This window comes from Schistocerca serialis, chromosome 7, assembly GCF_023864345.2.
Source record: "Schistocerca serialis cubense isolate TAMUIC-IGC-003099 chromosome 7, iqSchSeri2.2, whole genome shotgun sequence".
Taxonomy (NCBI): domain Eukaryota; kingdom Metazoa; phylum Arthropoda; class Insecta; order Orthoptera; family Acrididae; genus Schistocerca; species Schistocerca serialis.
Genome location: NC_064644.1, coordinates 129,752,563 through 129,778,801, shown reverse-complemented (window position 1 = coordinate 129,778,801; position 26,239 = coordinate 129,752,563). Strand labels below are relative to the sequence as shown.

Genomic DNA, 26,239 nt, shown 5'->3' with positions numbered 1-26,239 from the left:
TACAGTTTGAATAACATCGGGGAGAGGCTACAACCCTGTATCACTCCCTTCCCAACCACTGCTTCCCTTTCATGCCCCTCGACTCTTACAACTGCCATCTGGTTTCTGTACAAATTGTAAATAGCCTTTCGCTCCCTATATTTCACCCTTGCCACCTTTAGAATTTGAAAGAGAGTATTCCAGTCAAGATTGTCAAAAGCTTTCTCTAAATCTACAAATGCTAGAAATGTGGGTTTGCCTTTCCTTAATCTTTCTTCTAAGATAAGTCGTAAGGTCAGTATTGCCTCACGCGTTCCAACATTTCTACGGAATCCAAACTGATCTTCCCCGAGGTCGGTTACTACCAGTTTTTCTATTTGTCTGTAAATAATTTGCATTAGTATTTTGCAGCTGTGACTTGTTAAACTGATAGTTCAGTAATTTTCACATCTGTCAACACCTGCTTTCTGTGGGATTGGAATTATTATATTGTAAGTATGATGACTCAATCAAATATCCACTGATGAGGCTTGCTCATTATGGGATTACCTCAGTAGCTTTTAGAAACAGAACTGTCATCTTTAGCACCATGGTATTAGCAATGAAATTTTGAGTTCAGAGAAATGTGAAGGAGCTGGTAGTAATGTCTAATGAAAATATTTTGAGTTTTATCATAGTATTTTTTTTTTTTCTCATGTTCCATCCTTTAGCCCACACATGGGCAACCTTTGATTACTTGCAGGCCTGATTCACTTACTTTTTTAAGCTCGTTGGCTGCTTCGTCATTTGATGCGACAGCACTGCTCCTAGCACAGAATATCAGAGCTGTAGCTAGCACGACATCAATTTTTATGGGGTAGCCCATTGATATGAGTGGTAACTCTTTTCTGACGTGCCATGCCAACAAATTATGCCTCAGACCACTCTTATTTGAGAGTACCTTCAATTTATGTTCACCCCATCTTCAGAGGGAGATTTATTTGTGCATCTTGATCATTGTTTCTTTACTTACCGATGTTTTACAATAGTTGTCTTAAAAATTTCCATTGCAAAATTCTGCAGTCCCATTAGTAAAGAAACAATGTTTGCTACAAGTAAATAAATTTGAACTTCTGAGGATGAGTGCCGGGCATCTTGAAATGTTGTCATGGAAAAATAAACACCTGTAATAGCAACTGGTTGCAGCTGATTCATTATAAATTGCATTCAATTTCGACAGTTGAAGAATTTTAATGTGTCCACAAAGAGGAAGAATTATTTATTAATGTGAATGGGAAAAAGGACAAAAAAAAAGGCAGCAAGCTAAGCATTTGAAGTAGACAAGCAAATTGGCTGCAGGCATATCATTTGATTGCTTGAAATTTAGTGTGTTAATATCTGCAATCACTATCAGCAGTCATTTTTTAAACAGTTGTCCAAAAACACTTATGATAACTGATCACTTAGCCATGGGTAGTGTCTGTAACATTTAATTAATACAGTCCAAGTGCCCCCCCCCCACTCCCCCCCCCCCTCTCTCTCTCCCTCTCTCTCTCTCTCTCTCTCCCTCTCCCTCTCCCTCTCCCTCCCCCCCCCCCCCCCCCAAAAAAATCAGGGATGGGTCTCACCCTTTGGCCATGTTTGTTCAAGTAGGCAGCCTATTCTAGAGCAGATGTCTCATGTGCCTCTGAGTAAGGGATTATTTTACTCATTTCACATATTTTTGCATAATCCATTCCGCTCTATGGTGGGATGTGCTTCAGCTCCTACATCAGGGACATTAGGAGGTCTCATGTACCAAACTATTGGGCTGTCATTCATCGTAACATTGCACGTCTTGTTGCGGCCTGCTCTCATTGTGCTATCTAATAGGTGGCACAGAGGGTGGTACTCTCTCCATGGCATACACTGCAATGTCCATATTGATACTGCGGGACTCTTCCTAAATTCTTACCGGTTGTTATTGTCAATGCTTTCACTAAGTTTCCGTGTACGTTACCTGCTACCTTTCGACATCAGCCGTGGCTGTGACTGAAGCCTCTTGTGATGGATAATGGTCAACTGTTTGTGTCTCCGGCCCTCCACAATTCTGCATCAGGCAGAGCATTCGCCACGTGACTGCTCCTCCTTTTCACTTCCAATCTAACAGCGAGCTGGAACATTTCGATGTTCAAATAAAGAAGTATGTTGCAGACACCTCCGTGGACAATGCCCCGACTTCCTTGCTGGGGGATTGGTGTCTGGCTGAGATGCTTCATGGTCACCAGCGAAGCACCCTCCTGCATCTGTTCATGTTGCCCCACTGATGCCCAACATGGCATCGTTGCGGTTCACTCCTGGCTGCACAATTCAGGCTCGGTTGTTGACAGAAGAGGAATCTGGCCACAGTCCACAGCTGCTGAGGCCAATACCTTTGTATGTGTGAACCAGTGATGGAGTGGTGGCCCACCACCAAGATATCCTCAAGTGACGGCGAGGGCGTTGACTCTGCCACCTCTGCCTCCTCCCTCAGCACCTCTGTCAGCCTTGCGAGGCATCCCTGTTGTCACAGCTGCCTCCTACTTTTTCTCTGAGGTCAAGCCTCCAGGTGCCTGCTACCAGGCCTCCCTGTGATTCTTCACTGCTATCGATGATTCTACCGCCAGCTGCGTCAGCGACTTCGAGTCTTTGAAAACTATCCCTGACCAAGCGACAGGCTTCTTCACCATCATTTAAACCACGACGTCGAGAGACTGGACATGGTGTTACTACCAGCACCCTTGTCATTGGTCCTCCCTTATGGTACTTTGTGGGGGACTGACTGCGATGTGTGTCCTCGGCTGTGCCATTTCCAACCCTACTCATTGTTTTTGGACCAGATTCTCCTCCTGCAGCTGCTGTCATTGCTGTGGCTTCTGATGCAAAGGCCATAATGTTTCGACAGTTGCCCCAACGCCCTTTCCCCTAGGGGGGAGGGGTGCTATAACCTTGTACGTAATACCTTGATATGCACCATGGCACCAGACCGCTGGCACGCTATACTTCGAATATTCTGCTGATGGCATCTGCATGAGGCGGCAACCAGAGACCGTCTGCTGTGGGCCGAATGACTTGTGCACACGCCATGGTATCCAGCGTGCCCTCTACCAGAGCCCTCCTCTTTGTGAGCACAGTGCAGCCAGCACTTGCTCTCATATTATGTTCATACTTATTGTCAGCAACTGCTTGTATAAGTACTATGATTGTTTATGTGTTCATGGATATATTCTCAATTGTTGTTTGCTGGAAGAAAACTGAACTTTGGTTCATTGTGGCCATGCTGTTGTTGGTGTCTTGCACTACGATACAGTTGTATTCCAAAGTATTGGTGCGCATGTTACATGTATTTGATAATACTCAAAATACACCACTCATGCACTTACCAATAAGCAAACTTTTGACATAATTCTCAGAACCAAGCAGCTCAGTTCAGCTTGTTATACCCTTGGAAGCATCTCTCATTGTTTTGGTATATAAACAAAAATGTTGGCTTATTTTGCATATTTTCACTCCATACTGCCTAAAGTAAACAAAGCAGTAAGAATATGGAGATTAGATCAGATTAGATTCAGTTCTTGTTCCATAGACTCAAAAATGAGATGATTCTCATTGGTGTGGGATGTGTTAGAAAGTATAACATTAAAAACATGGAATGTTTGAATATAATACTCACTTCCCTGCTCATTTTTCAGGAGATTGTCAACATTTGTGAGTACATTACAGAAAAACAGGAACTGCTAATATTTACAAAATTAACACACTGTCATAATGTCACGTAGTTATACACTCTAATAAATTTGTCATACAAAAAAATGCCTAATCTTGATTGTTGTGACCATATGGTGTCAAAACTGAAATTAACAGACATTTTTACTTAAGCTGGTCTAACAGTCTCTGTTAAGATATTTATCTATAGAGTAGAAGGAGTTTCCTACCAAAATATCAAACTCTGTTTAAACTGTGCTAAATCTGAAACCAAGGTTTTAATGGCTGCTGGCAATTTATTGGAAATATGTGTTTCTGAATATTGGACTCCTTTTTGGACCAAGGTAAGTGATTTGAAGTCTTATGTAGATTGTTCTTGTTCCTAATATTGATACTATGTATTGAGCTATTGGTTGGAAACAGAGATTTATTATTTGCAACTAATTTCATTAAGGAATAAATTTACTGAACAGGTTTCTACATGTTGATCTTGAATTTACACCACAAGTGATACACATGCTGGAAGGAAATCTCTTACAGGTTCTGAATTGCTTATAATGGGGCTTTCCAAAGTTTAATGACAGTGAATTATCATTAAACTATTTATTAATGTTAGTGACAATTTGGTTAGCAGCCATTTCTAAATCTGTACTTGACTTGCTATTTATTGCAATGTTTGTATCATCTACAAACAAAACAAGCTTAGCATTTGGGAATGTAATAGATGAGAGGTCGTTAATGTGCACAAGAAAAAGTAACAGAACCAAGATGGAACCTTGAGGAGCACCACATGTAATTAATTCCTAATCATATGAAGACTGATTAGTTATCCCACAGCTACCTCACAATGACACCATCTGTTTCCTTTGAGTTAGGTAAGACAAACATTTTGCAGCACTGCCAGTGACATCATAAAATTCTAATTTACTTAAGAGTGTGCTGTGATTTACACACTCAAAGGCTTTTGACAGGTCACAAGAAATACTTGTAGCCTCTGATGTGTTATGTAATGAATCAAGTATATTTTCACAGTATGTGTAAAGAGCCATCTCTATATCGAAACCCTTAAGGAACCCAAACTGTGACACCATATTGTTTGCAGTCAAATGTAGATGCTTAAACACAATCTTTTAAAATATTTTTGAAAATTCTGGCAAAAGTGAAATTGGTTGACAGTTTGACAGTATCTCTTTATCCTCCTTCTTGTAAAGACGCTTAACTTCAGCATATTTTAGCCAGTCTGAAAATGTTCTACTGATGACATTGATTACACAATTAAGTTAATTTAGAACTCAACTCACATGAACACTCGTTGATTAACTTCATTGATATTTTATCATAACCACTAAACTGTTTTGTTTTTAAGGGTTTTATGATGGATGCTACTTCTTTGGGAGAAGTGAGTGTCACTTCCATTTTACTGAGACTGGTCTCAGGTATTCCATTACACTGTTTACTGAATCTGATAACCCCCAAGCTGATAGTAACAGAAACAAAGCACTTGCTTAAGAGGTTCGCAACATTGCATGCTCTTGTTACCAATGTCTCATTTATTTTTAGAGCTATCCGTTCCTCTTTGTTTCTGTCCCCACCTGTCTCTGTCTTCACTATGTCCCATTAGTTTTTATTTTGTTGCCTAATGTAATTACCATTTTCTTGTAACAAAGATGCTTAGATTTCTGGATAACTTGCTTCCTTATTTTACAGTGTTCTTTGTAATGCGTTACAATGTTAACATATGCCTAAAGTAGATAACATTTCATCTTGCAGAACCCTTTGTTAATACCTTGGAATTCCTCTCAGGGGCTCAGTGTTTATTTGCTGGGCTTGGTGACCCTGGGGTTCCTGAGCTGGGGACCTGTTAGCACCACCAATCCCTTGTCACCATAGGCTCTGGGCATGCTTCAGTCAGCACAGTGGTGGAACGTTGTGTGTCACAGGGAATGAGGATCTTGACTTGACTGACCAGATTGCGAGGATGGCAAAAACTTCAGTCTCAAGGTGTGCTGCATGCTGATGAGATACATTGCTGTTGAGGTGGAACAGTAGTTAGCGGGCAACCTCTGCAGAACCTGTCACACCTCAGTCATATAAGAGTTACCTAGGCATGAGGGGCCTCTGTCTAGGTGGACTTTTATTTCCGTAACTACTTTTGGGACCAGCATGGATCCTTCAAAATCTTCTCTTCCTCTTCCCAGTGGAAAGGGTGGGCTGCTGACAGGTACCAACATCCGATCAAGCAAGAGGGCTCATGTAGCCAGTCCTCCTTACTTGGGGATTACACAGAGTCTTTCTCGAGTAAAAAAAAGGGGGGGGGGAGAGAGATAGAGATAGAGTGAGAGAGAGAGAGAGAGAGAGAGAGAGAGAGAAACCCACATGCTGGGGGTCAGGATGTCTTTCTTATAATTAAACAGAAAGAGGGAAGCTTTGAGCCAGTGTTTGCATACAAAAAGGTTTAGAGGGAATCACTGAAAATCTAAAACCTGTCAGCTGGTTGCGAAATGGGACCCTGTTGGTAGAAACATCCAATTACCAACAAGTGAAAAACATCCAGAAAGCTCAGTGCCTCAGGTAGTTTGCAATAGAATTTGAATTGCACACCACCTTGAGCTATAGTGAAGATGTTGTGTCTTGCTGCGATCTGGTTGACATTGCCTGAGAATAACTGAAAGCTGAGTGATCCCAGAATGGCATCTGCTGATGTACAGAACATAATGAAATGGGTGGATGGCAATCTTGTAAAATCGGACTCCTATGTACTAACTTTCAGCAACACAAAACTTCCAGAGCGTGTTAAGGCTGGTTTCCTCCACCTCAGTGTATGGCCTTATTTTCCTAACCTAGAACCGAGTGAGGTGGCGCAGTGGTTAGACACTGGACTTGCATTCAGGAGGATGACGGTTCAATCCCGCGTCCGGCCATTGTGATGTAGGTTTTCCGTGATTTCCCTAAATTGCTCCAGGCAAATGCCGAGATGGTTCCTTTCGAAGGGCACAGCCGACTTCCTTCCCCGTCCTTCCCTAATCCGATGAGACCGATGACCTCGCTGTCTGGTCTCCTTCCCCAAAACAACCAACAATCCTAACCTAGTGCACTGTTTTACATGTCAGTGCTTTGGGCACACCACCTTAGATTGTAAGGGTGGAGCCACTTGTGATAAATGTAGTAAGACTGCCCATGAATGAATGTGTTGGTTGTTCACCTCCTCCAAAGTGTGTAAACTGCACTGGGGATCTCTTTGACTGGGGTAGGGGCTTCAGTGTCTTCCTTGAAGAAAGAAAGGTACAAGAGGTCAGAACAAATAAGTGTTTTTCACATGGTGAGGCCAAAAAGATCTAAAAGGCCTTGCAGCTCACGAAGTTTGCTACCTCCTTTGTGTCTGCTCTTAAACAACCAGTTCAGAAGACTGATGCTGCTACCCAAACGGAGGTTCCTGGGTGTCAGTACTAGTACCTTTTTGTCAGTACACTTGTACTGTTGCAGTTCCTTCAAAACCTACACTTCCTTCCAAAACATCGAAAAAGTCTGTTGTCACCAACATTGCGGAGCTCCCTGCTCCTCCTAAGGTTCAGTCTGGTCCACAGTCCAGCGGTGCCAATACCATTTCTTTGGTTGTGGCTCTGAAGCCTACCCAGGGCAAAAAATCAAAGGCCAAGCATTGACCAGTGACGGAGGTGGGAAGTAATCAGTCCGAGAATATCATCATACTGTCTGATGTCCCTCTGACCTTTCGGTAGAACTAATGGACCTTGGTGTCGGACTGAATCCCCATCCATTATGGGCTCCCTTCCTGGTGGAGAGACAGGATGAAAATGGAATGGAACATTAATGGGTTCACGATACATGTGGAGGAACTGAAACGGCTAGTGGAGGAATGCCTATGTGCTTGTGTTCACAAGTAACACTTTTTAAAGCCACTGATGTTTCTGTGCTATGGGGCTATACCCTCCACTGAAAGGATGAGCTGATTGGGGCAGAGCCAAGGGAGTGGTTGTCGTGTGTGCCAATAATGCACATCCCTCTTCTGCTGGATACAACCTGTGTGCAGCTGCTGTCAAAATTCATGGGTGTCAGAGGATCACTATTTGCTTGCTGTATCTACCTGTGCAAAATGCAGTAGAGTCTTGAGGCTCTCATAGATCTTGGGAACAACTTGTGCAGCCATTTCTCCTACTGGGAGACTTCAATGCCCATCTCATCGATCCTCAGGGTAGGGTTTGGAGGCCATCATGACGTCTCACGAGCTGTGTATCCTCAACACAGGTACTTCCACTAATTTCTGTACTGGTACTGGGTCATTCTCAGCAATCGATCATTCTTTCTGCTGTCCAGCCCTTGCAGACTCTGTTCAGTCGCAGGTGATTGACGACCTTCATTCGATAATTGCAGTCATGTACCAATAGCAGCAGTGCTGAAACAGGAATGTTCCCAAACAGTGCCTACAGACATTGCTTAGATGCTGGCAGAGCATTCTGCAAAAACTACTGCCAGTTCCAGCCAAGCTCCGGCATTTCGCTGCTACCTTGTGACTGTAGAGAGGGGCAAGTTGTATTTAAGATCACACTGTTCAGGGTTACAACTCCCCTTTCTCCTTGTGGGAGCTGGAATTGGCCCTGTCTGAGACTCGTGACACTGCACCTAGTCATGACCAAATCCGGTACTGCATGCTTTGACATTTGCCAGCAGTGTCAAAGAAATACTTTTCGAATGTTTTAATCTTATGTGGTAGACAGGTCACCTCCCCAGCCCGCGGAGAGAGGCAATTTTAAGACCTCTCCTCAAACCAGGAAAGGACTTGACATGTCCCAGTAGTTACCGGAGTATTGCCTTAATGAGCTGTGCAGGAAAGACATTTGAGCAAATGGTTAACAGTCATTCTGGTCTGGTTATTAGAGGCTAGGCAACTCCTTAACTGCTCTCAGTTCTGGAGATTTCGGTCCATTGTCGACAACCTGAACCTACTAGAGGCAGCTATTCAACAGGCTTTTCTATGTAAACATAGCTGTATTGGCATATTCTTTGATGTCAGTAAGGCATGCAAGACTACTAGAAGACACAGTATTCTTGTACAACTGCATCACTACGGCTTTCGTGACCCCCTCCATATCTCTATAAGGTCTTTCCTGTCTCAGCGGTTTTTTAGGATCCGAGTTGGTGATATGCAGTCAGATCATATTGAGCAGGAGAACGGTGTTCCTCAGGGCAGTGTGTAGTGTTTTAAGTGTTACCCTCTTTACCACAGCCATAAATAGCGTTTTATCTACGGTAAGGAGTCCTGCACAGTGCTCCTTATTTGCGAGCAATTTTGCTGTTTTGAGTTCTCACTACAGTGTTGCAACAGTGAGCCATCGGTTGCAACTTACACTGTGGATTAGAGGAGTGGGCTGCAAACACGGGTTTTCAAGTTTCTGCAGATAAGTGTGTGTGTGTGTGTGTGTGTGTGTGTGTGTGTGTGTTTTCATTTTAATCATTCTTGTTGTATTTTTAGTTTACTTGCCTTGCGTATGAAGGACACCATTCTACACTTTAGTGACTCGGTGAAGTTCCTGGGCCTCATTTTTGACTCTAAGATTGTTGTGGTTGCCACAGCTGAGAGGCTTGAAAGCCAGGACCCTAAAGGTGCTGAACATCATAAAATGCTTTAACCACAGATCTTGGGGACAGGACACATCTGCTCCAGTTTTATAGGGCTTTTGTGTGCTCGTGGCTAGACTACCGGTGCACAGTGTATGGGTCGATGAGGCCTCATTATTTGAAGATTATTGATGCTATCCACCACGAGGGGATTAGGCTGTGCGTGAGTGCTTATTTCCCAGCCCCATACCCAGTCTCTGTGCTGAGGCTGGTGAACTGCTGCTTTAAAATTCGAAGGCAACTCCTGAATGTGTAAGTTCCTCACAGCTCTGAGTTCACCTGCGTACCATATTGTTGCTCGCCCCCTGTGGAATGCCTTTTCTCCCATTGATCATGAGTGATAAGGCCATTTGAGGTCCATGTTCGGCATGTGCTGGAATCACTTAGAGTGAAGCAAGTCCAGTCTCAAATCCTGGGTTTTAGTCATCTGCCACCCTGATTGCTGCAGAGCCTCAGACTAATTTTAGGTTTCGTCAGTACAGGAGGGATTGTACTATTGCTTCTGTTTTTAATACAATATTTTCTGTCATATATAGCTGTCTTTGCGAGTGGGTCTAAACAGGGTTGCTGTTGATTCCTCTGTTGTTTTCCCAGATCGTGTCATCAAGGTCGGACTGCCTTAAGATTTACTGTCTTCGATGCAGAATTATATACGATCTTGCAGGTACTGGAGCAGATGAGATGTTGTTTCGGTTTTAAATTTCCTGCCTGTTCTGCTTCTCTGAGTGCCCTTCACTCTCTAAACGTTTGTATCCAGCAGCTAAAGTAGCCCACAATATCCAGGATGCGCCGGGACGGATCTAGCAGCCAAGGCATGTCGTGATACTCAGTTATTTGAGTGTGCCATCCATGTGTGCCTCACTGTTGAGATCCAAAGTCTTGTACCAGTGAGAGGATGAGTGGCTGGAAGTGACAGACACTAAGCTCTGTCAAATGAAGCTCACAACGTTGCTGTGGCGTACCTCCTTCCAGCCATGTTGACGGGACGAGGTCCTCCTTACTTTTCTTCGCATGGGCCACAGCCCTATGACGTGTGACTTCTTGCTCAGGCAAGAGGAACCTCCAGTGTTTGGTGCTTGTAGCATACAGATCACTGTATGCCACATTTTATTGGACTGTGTTTCATTTTCTGACCAGTGGGCCATGGCAGATTTGCTGATGGGTCTGCCTTCTATTTTAAGTAACATGCAAACAGATGCGGTTTGGATTTTAAAGTTTTGTGAATTGTCCAATATTTTTCTGAAGATATTAGGGGAATTGTTTTAATGCGTTCACTGGGTGACTGGCTAACCCAAGTGGTCAGCCAGTCACATCTCCCTGACCTTTCTTTCAGCTCCTTTGTTGTTTTACTTGTGTTTTAATCTGCTGTATAGCACATTTTAGAATTTCTTCATTGTCTTAGTGTGTATGTTAACCTTTTCAATGTTTTATTCACATTAATTTCTTTTAATGTGTGTGAGGGCACTGATAACCTTGCTGTTGGGCGCCTGTGAGTCCCAAACACACACTGTCCCTTGGAATTCTTACTCACTTCCCAGTACATTTATTTATAATGGTTTTTGTTGGTGATAATAAAAATTAGTTTCAATTGAACTGTGAGATTCGCAGTCATATGACAAAACAGGAAATGCATTTGCAGTTGTGAATATGGACAACCATCAGCTGTATAATGAAATTACGACAATGACAATTTGTGTTGCACCGGGACTCATACGGATTTTCTGCATATCACGAGCAGTCGCCTTACCCATGTTGCCAAAGGTTCTGGAAATCAGGGAATGTCAGGATATATTAGGGAATTTCAAACTTATCAGGGAAATGTGGAAAAAAAAAAAAGCTTGGAAAAATCTCGTTTTTATCTCAGTAGATGAAATGGTTTGTTTACTGAGGTGTCATGCATCATTGCTGGCTAGGTGCAGCTGAGTATGTGTGCCATTTCCCTACTGCCTCATTACTGTTAGTTCTCTCCTTCCTACCACTCCTCCAAGCTTGCAGTCAGTGCTGCCCCAACGTCTCGCCACTAGCCTAGCAGCTGCCTACAAGTGGCAGGAAGGCATGAGAAGTGGTTTTTTTGGATCTGATTCTTAGAGACTGTAGACACAGTGGCCGGACACAGTGGTCGTGAGTGCACGAGTTGTTTCTGAGTGACTGTATGCTTTCTGATAAGAGCTGTGGCTGAAAATTTAGTTGCGAGAGTGTAATTGTCTTTCCTACCTGCCTGTCTCTGGCTCAGTAATCATCTTTATGGTGAGTTTCTGTCTTTCCTCGTTATTATTGATTCTCAGAGTATTTGAACACGTTGTCTGTTGTATGGATTGATCACTATGGTCTCATTTCATCAACATGATGTCTGTGGTTCAGGACTAGCTGGCCTGTGGTGTCACCACCAGACACCACACTTGCTAGGTGGTAGTCTTTAAATTGGCCGCGGTCCATTAGTATACGCCAGACCCGCGTGTCGCCACTGTCAGTGATTGCAGACCGAGCGCCACCACACGGCAGGTCTAGAGAGACTTACTAGCACTCGCCCCAGTTGTATAGCCAACTTTGCTAGTGAAGCTACACTGACAAAGTACGCTCTCATTTGCCGAGACGATAGTTAGCATAGCCTTCAGCTACGTCATTTGCTACGACCTAGCAAGGCGCCATGATCCTTTGCTACTTATCTTATGATGCCTGTACCGTCAGACCGATGTTCTACAATTATGGATTAAAGTTAAGTATTACAGCAACTGCGTCCGTTTTTCTAAGTTCTCATTTCCTTGTAATGTTCCAGACCTCACGCCAGTCTGCGTGAGCTTAAGCGCGTGCCCTTCGGCTACCTCCGAGTGGCTTGGCTGTCTTGTCAAGTCACTACAGGCCACACGAGTGGGTTTCCACAACGGGCCAAAACCACAGGCTGTTACTAAGAGTATCTGTAATGGATTGTGCGTGCTGATCTGAAGCAATTCAGTTTCCACTAATGTGCAGACACTGCCTGTCGGATCTAGTCTCACTGATCTCCCTACAGGCCCGGTCTGTTTTTGTGTGGCGTAAAGCAGCAGATGTTCATGATATATCCATGGATCCAGGACTGCAATGCTCATCAGCAGGCCAGAGGTCATGTGATGGGTTTCAGGAATTGCAACTGTCTTACTGCAATTATGTTGTACAGTGTGGCATTTTATGGACATTTTATTTGTTCTAGTACATTTTGGCATTTCAAAAGTAGTTTAAATGTTGGAAAGTATGGACGATAAGAAGAAGAAAATTGTCAGTCACTGACAGTTTGTACGCTATGTACTCACAGATTTCTCAAAAGAAAAATTGCAAAATACCTGTAAAATAATAGATATAACACAGTAGGTAATGACTGACAATAATGAACATAGTAGAACTAACATTTAGTGCGGTCACCTACAATGTTGGTTTACACAATTCTTACCAACCTTATACACTTCTTTCAAGAGGCCTATTTTTTCTGAAGTTATTTCAGAAATCAGTGAATGTATTTTAAATCTGTCTTGCAACTCCAAGGAAATCCATATTTTTGTCACAAAATATGTTTCATTTCATTGAAATAAACGATGTCAAAGATTTAATTAAAAAACTTATACTATTTGGCTTGCTTTCTCCATCTAAAAAACAGTTCATTACAAAAGCTGTTGATGTCAGTACATAATATTTCTGCTCATATCAGGAAACATCATCTGCTTGCGAGTTTTTGTTAAATATTTCCTTGTTTGCACTATTGTTTCTTGTACCATAGCTGCAAAGACAGATTGTCAACTTCCATCTTAACTTACTCTTGAGGTGTCAAAATTTGTCAGGGAAAAATGCTAAAACTTTCAACCGCGTGTCTGTTATACCATGTGGCTATCTTAGCACGACTCATGGTAAGACCTAAACTTCTGGCTCCAATTCGTGCTCGGATAGCCAAATGGTATGGTGACTGCATGTGATAAGCAGGAAATCTGGGATCCGGTTCTAGTCCAGCAAACATTTTCTTCGTTATCATTCCGTTATACAGATGATGATTGTCCATATTTGCAACTGCAAATACATTTCTTCTATTTCATAATGGCTGTAGTCGCTGCATTGCCTTTTGTTTCAGTCATGCATGCATGTCTGAAGGAATTTTGCATCACAATTCATAATAACTCAGGCACTGCAATATCATATACACAAAAATAATTTTCATTTCCTTGTCCAGAGTTCAGAATTGAGTTACATACCCTGCTAGTAAGTTATTCCACAATACAGCATTAGCCACTGTTTCTACAAATTATCTGAATATCTAGATTCAGTGATAGAAAAGCTCTCTGAGCTACGTGGTAAGTAGCCATGTTAGTTATAAAGCTGCATGACAAGAAATAATGTACTATAAATGTAAGTCAGTTTTTTCTTTGAAAAATACCATTGTAACCAAATAAATATTAATCTAATAATAGCAGATGAACGGCAGCTCTGTAGTAAAACTAAGGTGGCAAGAGCTTTTATCAAAGTAGCAGCTTTCTTGCTTATTTTCTTTATTAATTTTAGATGGCATAATTGTGAATAGCATCAATACAGTATGTGAATTAATTTTCTATATGTGTTTGTCTTGTGTATACCATGACTTGTTCTACATCCCTGAAGGTTTCACTCTTGATGAGGTCTACATAATACAATGAATGAGCAGATGAAAACAGGCTGAATCTAGTCGCTGGGAGAACTGTGTTAACATTTCCTTTGTAGGTACTTTCCTTATGCTAAAGACATCCCTGTAGCTGTTTCATAATTGCCTCTACTATAAACTAATTTTTTAAACTGGATTTCAAAACTCTTATTTTATAATTGTTCTTAATGCCTTAATAATCACAAATATAAGCTGAATTGAGATTAACTGTTACCATTGTCTAGTAAATTTATGAGGAAGATGTCAGATAAGAAAACTTCACTATTCATGTACATAATCTGTCATCTTTTCAATATTGCCTTCCCAGTGAAACAGGTCAGTGCACAAAACTCAAAATGGCTGCATCACAAAGGGTATGAGAGTATCATGCGAGGCTAGTAGGTCACCCTATGAGCAAAGTGTAGCTCCATAAGATCCAAATTTCCTCAGTTTTTTAACTTAACTAGAAGGTCCTTAAAAGTAACATCTAAGGCAAAACAACTAGCAAATCAAGCCTACATAAATGACTCAAGTAACAGATCTAAAGTCACAGGGGATATTGTCAGAAAAACTTTACAAACCGATGTCAAAAAAGAAACACCGGAATCTTCCCATTGTAATGATCAACAAATTATAGACACCAAACACATTTGTGATACATTTCATAAACATTTTTCTGATGTAGCTAAGTATTCTTTCAATTGGTTGCTCTCCACCAACAAAATCTTTCCCTGCAAAGTGTGTAAGATCTGAGAAACTACTTTTTCCTAAAATTTTCAACTTTGAAGATGACTCTCCTAATTAATAGGAACATGAAAAATTCCTTCTGGTGTGTCCTTTGGAAGTAGAAGTAGATCTCCAACTGTACTCCAAATGGAACTGCCGCACTCATCCCTTGCTGCCTTATTAAATAACCAATGCCTGGTGGCTGTGCATTGAACCTCATGGGAGGCATGGCTGAAGCCTCGTCCGGATTGGCAGCATCCTTGTGGTGGTCAACTGGTAGTATGATACTATTGATGTTTGATGACACCACAAACAACTCATTTGGATTTATCAGTCAGCTCAGGAGGCTGACAAGACTCAACCTTAGATCCCCTCCTCTTCCTTCTCTTAATTAATGATCTGCCAGAAAACCTGCCCTCAGCAGTAACTGTGCTATTACTCATGATAGAAACCACGTCTCTTGTAATATTTCTCTATGTCAAATAAGAGCTGACTTAATTGACAGCAGTGGAAGGGTCCTGTACTGGCTATGATGACAATCTTTTAGTTAACATGGAAAATTAAAAAAAAAACCTCATATGATCTACACATCAAAGGACCATGCAAACATTACTGAATAGGTCAGTGAGACTGAATTTCTTGGTCACTTCAATGGAATATGTACATAGATAAACTTCTGTGCAAAATGATTGAATTCTGCAGTGGCTTCCGAGTTATCGGGCAAAGGTGTGACTTGATTGCTATTAGAATTCACTTTCCTCTGGTTAACTCAATCATTTCGTATGGCATTCCCCTCTGGAAGTCAACACACAAGAAAATATTTGCTATGCGAATTGTCAAGATTATGATATGATTGCCACTACATGCTCCTACCAAACAGATCTTCAAAGAGCTGGGAATATTACTTGTCCCATGTATATACACACAAGAGACTGTTTCATCTGTAAATAGGGATCTCCATATCCTAAAAAAAAAAAAGTGATATACATGATTACAACACCTGTGCTAGTAAATAAAGGATGGGGCCCCTCCACACCCACACCAACGTGGTGACCAAACCAAAAGTTCTACTGTCACCTCCGTATAACATGTTAGTTTTTGAATCAGGAGTCACAGGATGCGGGCTGTGATGTTATCCATGCATCTGGGATTACTCATTTACACAGTCCATCAGGAAATAGAAGTGGTCGAAAACGATCGAAGGGTAGCAATTGTAAGGGCACAAGAAAAAAAGTGCCAAGGCAAGCGCCAAGGGAAAAAAACCTCTGCGACAGTAGGACGGGTAGTAAGGGCAGTAGCGGCTTGCTAGCTGCGACAGAGCACGCAAGGTGAGGTAAGGTTAGTGTGAGGTATCGTGCATCATAACCTATGTTGCTGCGTGTTCGTCAAAGCTGGGTCGGTCCGGGTGCTGCGGCTGGGCTCGTGTGGATTCTCCTGGGCCCACTGTAGTGGCTTCCACCCTGTAACAAAGGGGGTTAACATTCATCTTACTAGTCAGAGACTTAGTAAATGCCATGACAGTGTTGAAGCACAAAGACTGCATATTCTGTAATGAATTACCTTGCTCAGTCAAAATAATAAATCCTTCGGGAAGGCTGTTACCAGTATAATACTCCAGCATTATTTTAATTGTGTTGCTGAGTTTATAGAGACGAATTTATGTCACATGTAACTTTTTGTTGACAATGTAATAATGTTGAATGGTGTGGTAGCTAACTTATATTTAATTCTTTTGTTGATATATGTACAGGGTGACCCGAAAGTCCATCTACATTTGAAAATGCTGTTGTTCATGGGATAATGTAGGTAGAGGTAAAAATTGACACAAATGCTTGAAATGACGTGGAGTTTTATTGAAACAAAAATGAGTGCAAAAACTGGCTAACATATGGTGCTGGACAGTAACACATCAGTGACGCCACATGAGGATAAACACCTGCTGGAAGGTGCGACTTTAATGCAGGACAGTGCTTCACCCCATATTGCTACATTTGTGCAAGATCTCTTGCGCACGTTGTATGGTGAAAATTATGTGCTGAGCCTCCACGTCAGTCGTGCTTGGCCTTCCAGGTCCACAGACCTTTGTCATGTGATGATTGGTTGAGGTCTTAGCTGAAGCCACTATCATCCAGGCTTCTTAGGGGTGCTAAAAGATAACATTGGACAGCATTTTCTCACAGTACCTGCTGATATGCAGTACAGTGCTGCTCACAACAGTGTCCCACAACTACAGGTATTGTTGATTGATGGCCGACATGTTGAGCATTTGTTATAAAGAACATTGTCTAGATAAAAATCCACTATTATACTAATTATTGCTTTTGCATCACATTAAGTGCTATCTGTCGGCCATTTCGTGCCTGTTTTTTGGTTTCAATAAGACCCCATATCATTTCGAGCATGTGTGTCTATTTTACCTTCTACTTATATTATTCCATGAAGTATTGAAATTTCAAATGTTAATGGACTTTTGAATCCCCTGTACTCTGTGCTCTACAGTACATATATATTTTACTGTTTACAGTGCATGAATATTTAAAAAAAAATCATTGTAATGAAAAGCTATATGCTTCTTCAGCAGTTGCTGTAACTTATATCCCATATAAACATGATTTTGTGGCTATATTGTTGTTATTATCTTGATTTGTAGTGTTTGGTTCTTCAAGCGTGCCCAATACAGCTTTTTTTATTTTTGATCGTAATTTTCTTTATTTGTCTGAAATCTCTGCATTCCTTCTATGCATCATTTCCACTGAAAATTGCATCTATTATATGGAACTACCTTAAGGTCTAGGTGCATTTCTCAGATCCATTGGCATCCTGTCTTCTTTCTCATCACAAGTTGTAAAATCCTGTTTGTTTTCATTTGCAAGATCTGGAAGAAAGGAGAGATTCTTTTCTTTTTCATTATGCTGGTGATGGGTCTCTCTCAATAGACAGTTTCATTGGGCATGAGTCTTGAATTCTTTGATCAGGTATTTTTTATTTACACTAGTTCTGATGATTCTTCTTTCATTTTCGAGAGGTGATCAGTGTTCTTTCATTTTTAGTTTGGAACTGGTTTTGCATGCATAAGTGACTCCTAGAAGAGTTACAGTTTTATAGTGTAGGATCTTAGTGTCAATAGAGAAGCATTTATTATTATTCATTGGCAAGGTTGGAAACTGATCTCTCTTTATTTTGTTGGTTCTATTTATCTATGTTTCTTTTTGACGTAAGTTTGATGATTTCTCCAGGATATTTATACTGCAGAACTATGTTAATTTTTTGGTTGTTTATGAAGATGTTAGCTATTTTTATGGATTTCGTGAGAATGATCTCAGTTTTCTCGAATCTTGTAATCCTGTTTTAAGATATTTTTTGGAGACATGGTCTGGGCTTGTGCTTTTACATCAAGACCTAAGAGAGACCAAAATTGTCTACAAAACCCAAGCAGCTTGTTCTTATTGAGACTTTGGCTCTAATTATGATTTTAGGTGGGTTTTCCTTTTGCCAAATTTTCATAATGTAATTGAGAGCTGCACCAAAAAGCAATGGGGTTAATCCACCAATTTTTCTAACATCAGTATGTATTGTGAAAACTTTAGAAATTTATTTTCCCTTCAACTTTACCTTGGAATTTGTGTTTTTTACAGTTAGTTCGATAATTCTATTAATTTGGTATGAAGACCACATGATCTGAGGATTTTTAAAAGTGTATGTGTATGGATACTATAATAGGCTTTTTTGAAATATATGAATGGAATACACAGCTCTTTATTTCTGTACTTGTAATATTCCATAAGTTATTTCAAGCTGAGAATTCTTTGTGGGCAATTTTGGTATAAGTGGAATCCTCCTCGGTATTCTACAAGTTGTGGTTCCAGAATGTTATTGATTTCTTAAATTATATGGGAAAAAATTTTGTATGTGTAATCCAATGGGGTTATTCATTCCAGTCTTGTCACAGAACCCATTGTACCAACAGTATAGCTTTATATATCTCCCTTTTTGTCATTACTGACACTGGGCAATATAAATGCAGTGGTGATATTGGACTCATAACTTTCATTAATTGCAAACTGCGTACTGCATCAGAATAAATATATGTATTTACAACAACTCATTTCTGTAAGTATGTATTCCCTAGAGGTTTGAAAGGATTTTGAATTCCAACAGCTTACTTAGTTGTGTTTTATGTTTCTTCAAATAATGTGATGTGGTATGAAGTCATGGACAAAATTTATTAATATGGCAGAGAAACACTACGTTTTTCCAATTTAAAAAAATTCACTTTGTTGCAATGACCAAACTCCATCCCAAAAGTGCATTTCTAGAAGGCCTGCAAAATCCCCTTGTCTGATTACCATAATTTTTTTATTGGGCTCAAAACTTTTTGATTCATAAATTCCATTACATATGGAAGACAGGTGTCAAATAACGTTAACAGGTTGGATATTCCAGCAGTTCGCATTTTTGACTTCTACAGTTTCCCCCTGTCAAAAATTTTTGTAGTGATTGTGTTATCCTAATGAAAGAATTTTTTTTTTGTCCGAACCAGACCTCTTCTGCCCATAACTTTCTGGTAGAGAAAGTTGCATTTTCCTTTTTTAGTACAAAGCCTCTGGCTTTAATTACTCTTTTGCATGAAGTGGTGGATCGAAGTCTCATCCTCAGTAAAATATTCATGCACAAATCACTTGTGTTCTTGTTAAGGTAATTCAAATCTTGCTGAGAAATTCATTTTGGAATTTGATTTTGGTCTACATGCTTATATTTCACAAACCTTTCTCATTGTTAATTCTTTTGCAGAATGCATCATTCTCTTTATTTTGATATGCCAATGATGTCAAATGTTTTTTGCGCATTTTAATACCTATTATCTGGTAGCATGTTATGCAATTTCTTTCTATTTTCATCTGTGGCTGCAGTTTTTGGACAACCTTTACACTGAACATCTTTAGGAGAAGTACAGTCAGATTTGAAGAAGATACTCATTAGTCAATTGTTGAATCTAAAGGAACAGACTATACAAAATAGATAGGTTTATTGGGTGTGGAAGGCATCAGTTCATTTTCAAAGCTCGTCTATTGTGTGTAATGAAATCGTACAACCATTACTTTTTTTGCTGGCCAAGCTTTTGAAAGAGGGAGAAAAATGGTATCTAATTTTAGAAATACAAATAAAAGTTGTTTATCACTCGTTTGTGCTGTATTGGCTGAACAACAGACTTTCCTTGTCATTTTAACTTATTCAGCTGAAAGTTATTCATTATTTCAGGAGCCTAATGTTGATCACGGAGACCATGGAAATGGTGATCCGGATGAAGAGTTTGACGAGATGACATTTGAAGATTACATTCCTTTTAAAGTGGAGGCTACATATGATGAGTAAGAGTTATTCTTTTTTTTTTTTTTTTAAAAAATAGTGAATGTCCTCTTACATATGTATTTTTGTTTCTAAACAGTATTATCTAAACAGTACTATATAATTAATTAAAACATACTGTCCATTTTCAGAACTTTTCAGTGTGATTTGTGCTTCTGTTTGTAAAACATTTTTCATATTCATTGGTTTGGCTGTGGCATGAAAATCTTTCTATCTTTTAAACCATTTTTACCTCTTTGTCTTAAGCAATAGAGTCATGTAAACGCTTTTGCTGTGGCAGATCTCAAGAAGCAATACAGATTGTTTCATTGTATAAGATCTCCTACAACCAATGAATGTTACAATTCCAGATAGCTTTTGAACTCATCTGTGATGTAGTTTTTGTGTAGTTTAGTTATAGCTTTTACTTAAAATTAGCTAAATAATCACATCAAATGTTAGTAAATGAAGTGTGTGATTGAAAGTCTAGTGCAGGAATAAAATATTTGTACTCACAACATTCAAGTTTCAAATACCTTTATAATAGTGCTCACAAGTATAGTTTTTATTCCTGTGTGTGTGTGTGTGTGTGTGTGTGTGTGTGTGTGTGTGTGTGTTTTGTGGGGTTGCGTGCATGCTTGCGTGCATGCGTCTGTGTTTTGGGGAGAATTAGAGATTTCTGAGCATGTTTTAACTTTTTGGCCGTAGCGTATAATGCATTTGGTAGCAATTCTGCAAAAATTCCTGTTTGCAGCTGCTTGTGTTGTAGTGATTGTGTTATCCTAATGAAAGACATAGCAACACATTTACATGCAGCATATTTGTACATTATGAGAATATGGTCCTTAACCAGATTATGTACTGCTGATTTGTTGTTGTGATGCATTTCAAAGCACAGGGACTTTTTTCCCTCCAGTACAATGTGTAGTAATTTTGTATCAGTTGTTAAATAATCAGGTTCTGAAAGAAATAGTTGATTGTACATTGCATAAGCAAGAAATGTCTTCTCAGGATTATCAATTTAGAATAAGGTCTTGAATTCAGCACTACATGGTGTTCCGTACAGTTTTGAAATAATAAAAAAAAGGATTACTTGCTACCAGAATTTGTTACATTAATTTTTGCGTCATTGAGCATGATTTACAAGGGCTCATAAAGAAGACTGAACCTGATACACCCCTGATGACTGCTCTTTCATATTTGAAAAGAGAGAGGGTAGGTGGCAGCGCTGTCCCTACACACCACAAAATGAAAGTGTAGTGAGAGGAACAGTGTAGACAGTTAATTCTCTGTGCTTATTTAAAATATAAAGTTTCAAAAATTTGTGAAATGCAGTGCTAATTATAATCAACCTGATCCTACAATATTTGGGTTGTTGAAAGACCACAAGAGACAAGTTTTTCTTGCAATACAAACAGTGAGTCTTGTGACGCAGTCTCGTCGTGTTACAGAAGTAACTATCATTATGACACTTGTGTTCATCTGTGATGGTCTGATGATTCACATTTGTATACATCACTCTGATAGCTGTTGTACAATGCAATGTCAAGGGTACTTTGTACCATTTCTTGCCATTCCCTTTCTTGTTCCATTCATGGATCTAGAAAAAGCTAGCAAAAAATGATGGTATACATGCCTCTGTATTCGTCCTAATTTTGACCTTATGGTCCTTATTTAACATACCCCTTAGAGGTAACAGAATCATTCTGCAGTCTCATAAATGCCAGCCCTTTAAACTTTCTCAATAACATTCCACAAAAAGATCACTTTCTTCCACGAAGTGATCCCATCTGAGCTCACAGGTCTGTAATACAATCATACTGATCGACTCAACCAGTAATAAATCTCTGAATTACTTTGATTTCTTTCTTTAACTCAACATGGAGAGGATCCAAAACACATGAGCGATACAAAACGATGAATTGCATGACTGTTCTATGTGTGGTCTCCTTTAAAGGTGTGCTTCACTTTTGCAGAACCCTCCCAATAACTGTAGTCTGCATTTTAGCTCCCCTACAACTGACCTTATGTGCTCATTCCATGACACATCATTTCACAATGTTATGCATAGATATTTAATTGATAAGAATGTGTTTGAACATTACACAGAAATTTTTTCATTCCATACACACAAACCTACATTTATTCATATTCAAAGCAAGTTGCTATTCATCTTTCCAAATAGAAATTCTGCCGAGGCATGTAGTAAAAGTAAGAAATCATTGTATAATTGAAGCATTGAGTGCCAAATAGGCACGAAAGTGAGACTGAAAATATTGCTAAGCTTTTGAACAATGCTCTGTTTCAGAGCCTAGCAAGTACAGAAAGCCCCCCCCCCCCCCCAAACACACACATACACACTTTTTTTGCATAGCTGAACTGTTGTGGAATTACAATGTGTTGGTAGTACAGCATAACTGAGATGAAGGCTTCCATTCAGTCCCTTGTTGACAATATGAAGATGGTATCTGTTCCTGAAAGAACAGATACCATTGATGACCGTGCAGCTTCTCTAGAATGAAATGATAATTAAATCGAAACCCTTAGCTGCTGACAGGTGTTGTTGATATACATCAATGGGGACAGCTGAAAATGTGTGCCCCGACTGGGACTCGAACCCGGGATCTCCTGCTTACATGGCAGACGCTCTATCCATCTGCTCACCAAGGGCACAGAGGATAGTGCGACTGCAGGGACTTACCCTTACACGCTTCCTGTTACACACACATTCCCAGCTGTCCACAACATACATTTGTAGTATTAGGAACAATACAAATGTAGGTTGTGGACAGTTGGCAATGTGGGTCTCATGGGAAGCATGCAAGGAATAAGTCCCTGCAGTCGCACTATTCTCTGTGCCCTTGGTGCCTCAGATGGATACAGCGTATGCCATGTAAGCAGGAGATCCCGGGTTCGAGTCCTGGTCAGGGCAAACATTTTCAGCTGTCCCCATTGATGTATATCAACACCACCTGTCAGCAGCTAAGGGTTTCGATTTAATTATCATTTCCTTGTTGACAAGTCTGGTGTGGCAGTTGAAGATAGCGAAACAAAAGCTGAAGTTTCAAATTTCGCTCTGAAGAAATCGTTCACACACGAGAATCGTGCAAATGTACTGTCATTTGACCATCAGACAGACTCCCGTGTGGACGACATAGTAATAAGGATCCCTGCTATAGAGAAACAACTGAAAGTTTTGAAAGCAAATAGATTACCAGGTCTGGATGGAATCCCAATTTGGTTGGCCCCTTACCTAACTTGCATTTATTGTTAATCTCTCACTCAGCATAACATCCCAAACTACTGGAAAAAAGTACAGATGACTCCAGTACATAAGAAGAGTAAGAGAATGAACCTGCAAAATCACAGACCAATATCCCTAATCACAGACCAATATCCCTAACTTCAGTTTGCCACAGAAGCCTTAAACTTATTGTCAGTTTGAATATAATAAACTTTCTTGAGACTTTGTCCAAGTGTCAGCATGGTTTTAGAAAGCAACACTCAGTTTGCCCTTTTCTCACATGACGTACTGTGAACGATGGATGAAGGGCAACAGGCAGATTCCATATTTCTAGATTTCCAGAAAGCATTTGACACATTGCCCCATCGCAGGCTGTTAATGAAGGTAAGGGGGTATCGAATAAGTTCACAGATATGAGAGTAGCTCAAAGATTTATTAAGTAATAGAACCCAGTACATTGTCCTCGATGACGAATGTTCATGAGAGACAAGGGTATCATCAGGGAAGTGTGCTAGGACTGCTGTTGTTATTTATATACATAAATTGTGTGGCAAAAAGGGTAGTCAGCGGTCTCCAGTTTTTTGCTGAAGATGCTGTGGTGTACAGTAAGGTGTCAAAGTTGAGTGATTGTAGGAAGATACAAGATGACTGAGACAAAATTTCTAGTTGGTATGATGAATGGCAGCTAGCTCTAAATGTGGAAAAAAATAAGTTAATGCGGATGAGTGGGAAGAACAAACCTGTAATCTTCAGTTACAGGATTACTAGTGTCCTGCTTGACACTGTCAAATTACTTAAATATCTGGGCATAACGTTGCAAAGCGATGTGAAATGGAATCAGCATGTGAGAACTGTGGTAAGGAAGATAAACTGTCAGCTTTGGTTTATCAGGAGAATTTTAAGAAAGAATGGTTCACTTGTAAAGAAGACTGCATATAGGGCACTGGTATGACCTATTCGTGAGTACTGCTTGAGTGTTTGGAATCTGTACCTGGTCAGATTGAAGGAATACATTGAAGCATCTCAAAAGCAGGCTGCTAGACTTATCAGTAAGTTCAAACAATATGTAAGTGTACAGAGATGCTTTGGGAACTCAAATGGAAATACCTGGAGGGAAGCATACCTTCTTTTCAAGAAACAGTACTGAGAAAATTCAGAGAACCGGGATTTGAAACAATTCTGGTGCTACCAACACATATTGTATGTGAGGATCATGAAGATAAGATTCGAGAAATTGGGGCTCATTTAGAAGGCATATAGGCAGTTGTTTTTCTCTTGCTCTATTTGTTGGTACTGGTCATGGTACACTCTACACTCCATCATGCACCATACAGTGGTTTTCGGAGTATGTATGTAGATGGGTTGTATTGGGCAGACTGTGGGAGGGGGAGGGAGGGAGGGTTGAAGGTAAGGATGGCTGACTAGCTGGGAGGGAGATTCAGCAAGGGTACGGGGTGATGGTACTAACCTGGTTTGAGCCTTGTCTTCTTGGTAACACCTCCGGTTTGTTGTTTCCAGACTGAAAACTTTTTGGATATTGAACTATGTTATACAACACTGCACACAACAGAACTGTTTTTTAGTTTCACTTGGTCACACATTTATTAACTTCAATTGACCTGTTGGATGATGGCCAGTTTCCTAATTGCATGAACTTTACTTCTGGGTGGAGGATACTGACATGAAGGTGTTAGCACATTCATACTTCAGCACAAACGTCACAATATAAGAGCAATAGCAGACGGAAGATTTTTGGGTAGGAAGGCAGAGGTGCTGAGTCGCCGATAGAAACAACAGAAAGGTTGTCAAACTAAGCTTTTGGCCAAACAGACCTTTTTCATGAGAATGAACACCATGTCCCCCCCCCCCCCCCCCCACACACACACACAAAGAACCACTCTCTATAACCGCCAAAGCCAGACTTAGTCTTTACTCGAGTGGATGAGCTACATGTTCAGGCAAAACCAGGCTAGCCTACATATCCAGTGACAGGTTCAGAGACTACATTCGTCGTGTACTTCCTCCTTTCATAAATGATAGTTTATAGAAACACGGTCAGCTGAGCACTACTTATTATTAAAACTGAATATAAATTTTCAGTGTGGCCCAAGTCAAAATTCATATATGAATTGCAGTCTGGTAAACACAGCTCGTACACACGACAACCAAACAAGTTCATACAATTATTTCACACAGCCACGTTATTAACAAGAGAAATGACACTGAAATGTTAATTGATCAATATGTGACAGCCGTAAGACTTTTATATCTTAAACTGGCTAGCTTGATCTAATGATCATGAACGTGCATCAAAAAGTCAATAGGGTACTTTCTAGGCACCAACTTTACTACATGATGTTAGCAGATTAATTAATTAATGATGGATGTTATGCTTCCCAGAATAATTTGGGCAACAAAATTATAATGGTAAACTTGGGAATTAAACAGGTATAATGGCACAAAAGGGAACAGTAATTTTGAGTGTTTCTGAACTGTAATACCAAATATCTTTTTGGTTAATTAGTTTCCAGGAAATTAAAACAAATCACAGTAATTTAATGGTAGGTGTCAACATTTCTAAAACTACTGATAAGCTCAGCCAGAATCTCGTACTACATACTAAAGTAGTAATTTCAGTCATCCATTACTTTTAATTAATATGGTTTCCAGAAAACTAAATACACCTCTATAATCATCACAATGAAAATTATCAACTCAATAATGCATTTGCGTGAAATATGGCCTAAATAAAATTTTGACGGACTAGGACATATACACATATATGTAATATGGATAACTGGTTTCAAAAGAAACATGTGGAAAGAAAAAAGTGTTCATTATTAGGAATTCATGGTTCTAGTTTTGTTTGTTTCAATGGGATGAGAATTGTGGCTTGTGCAAGGGGAGTTGAATGTACATGCCACTGTATGTGACACTCTTATAGAATTTTGAGACCGAAGTCCATTCAGTGC

The 26,239-nt window shown here is 40.1% G+C and overlaps 1 protein-coding gene across 3 annotated transcripts in view; it reads left to right on the top strand.

Annotated features, from left to right (window-relative positions):
- LOC126412074 (gastrula zinc finger protein XlCGF17.1-like) overlaps positions 1–26,239 on the top strand; it is an 85,304-nt gene that overhangs the window by 15,274 nt on the left and 43,791 nt on the right. For all 3 annotated transcript variants that reach the window (XM_050081476.1, XM_050081475.1, XM_050081477.1), the window contains exon 3: positions 19,937–20,046. In XM_050081476.1, the coding sequence (XP_049937433.1) occupies positions 19,937–20,046 (110 nt within the window). The remainder of the gene's footprint in view (positions 1–19,936; positions 20,047–26,239) is intronic.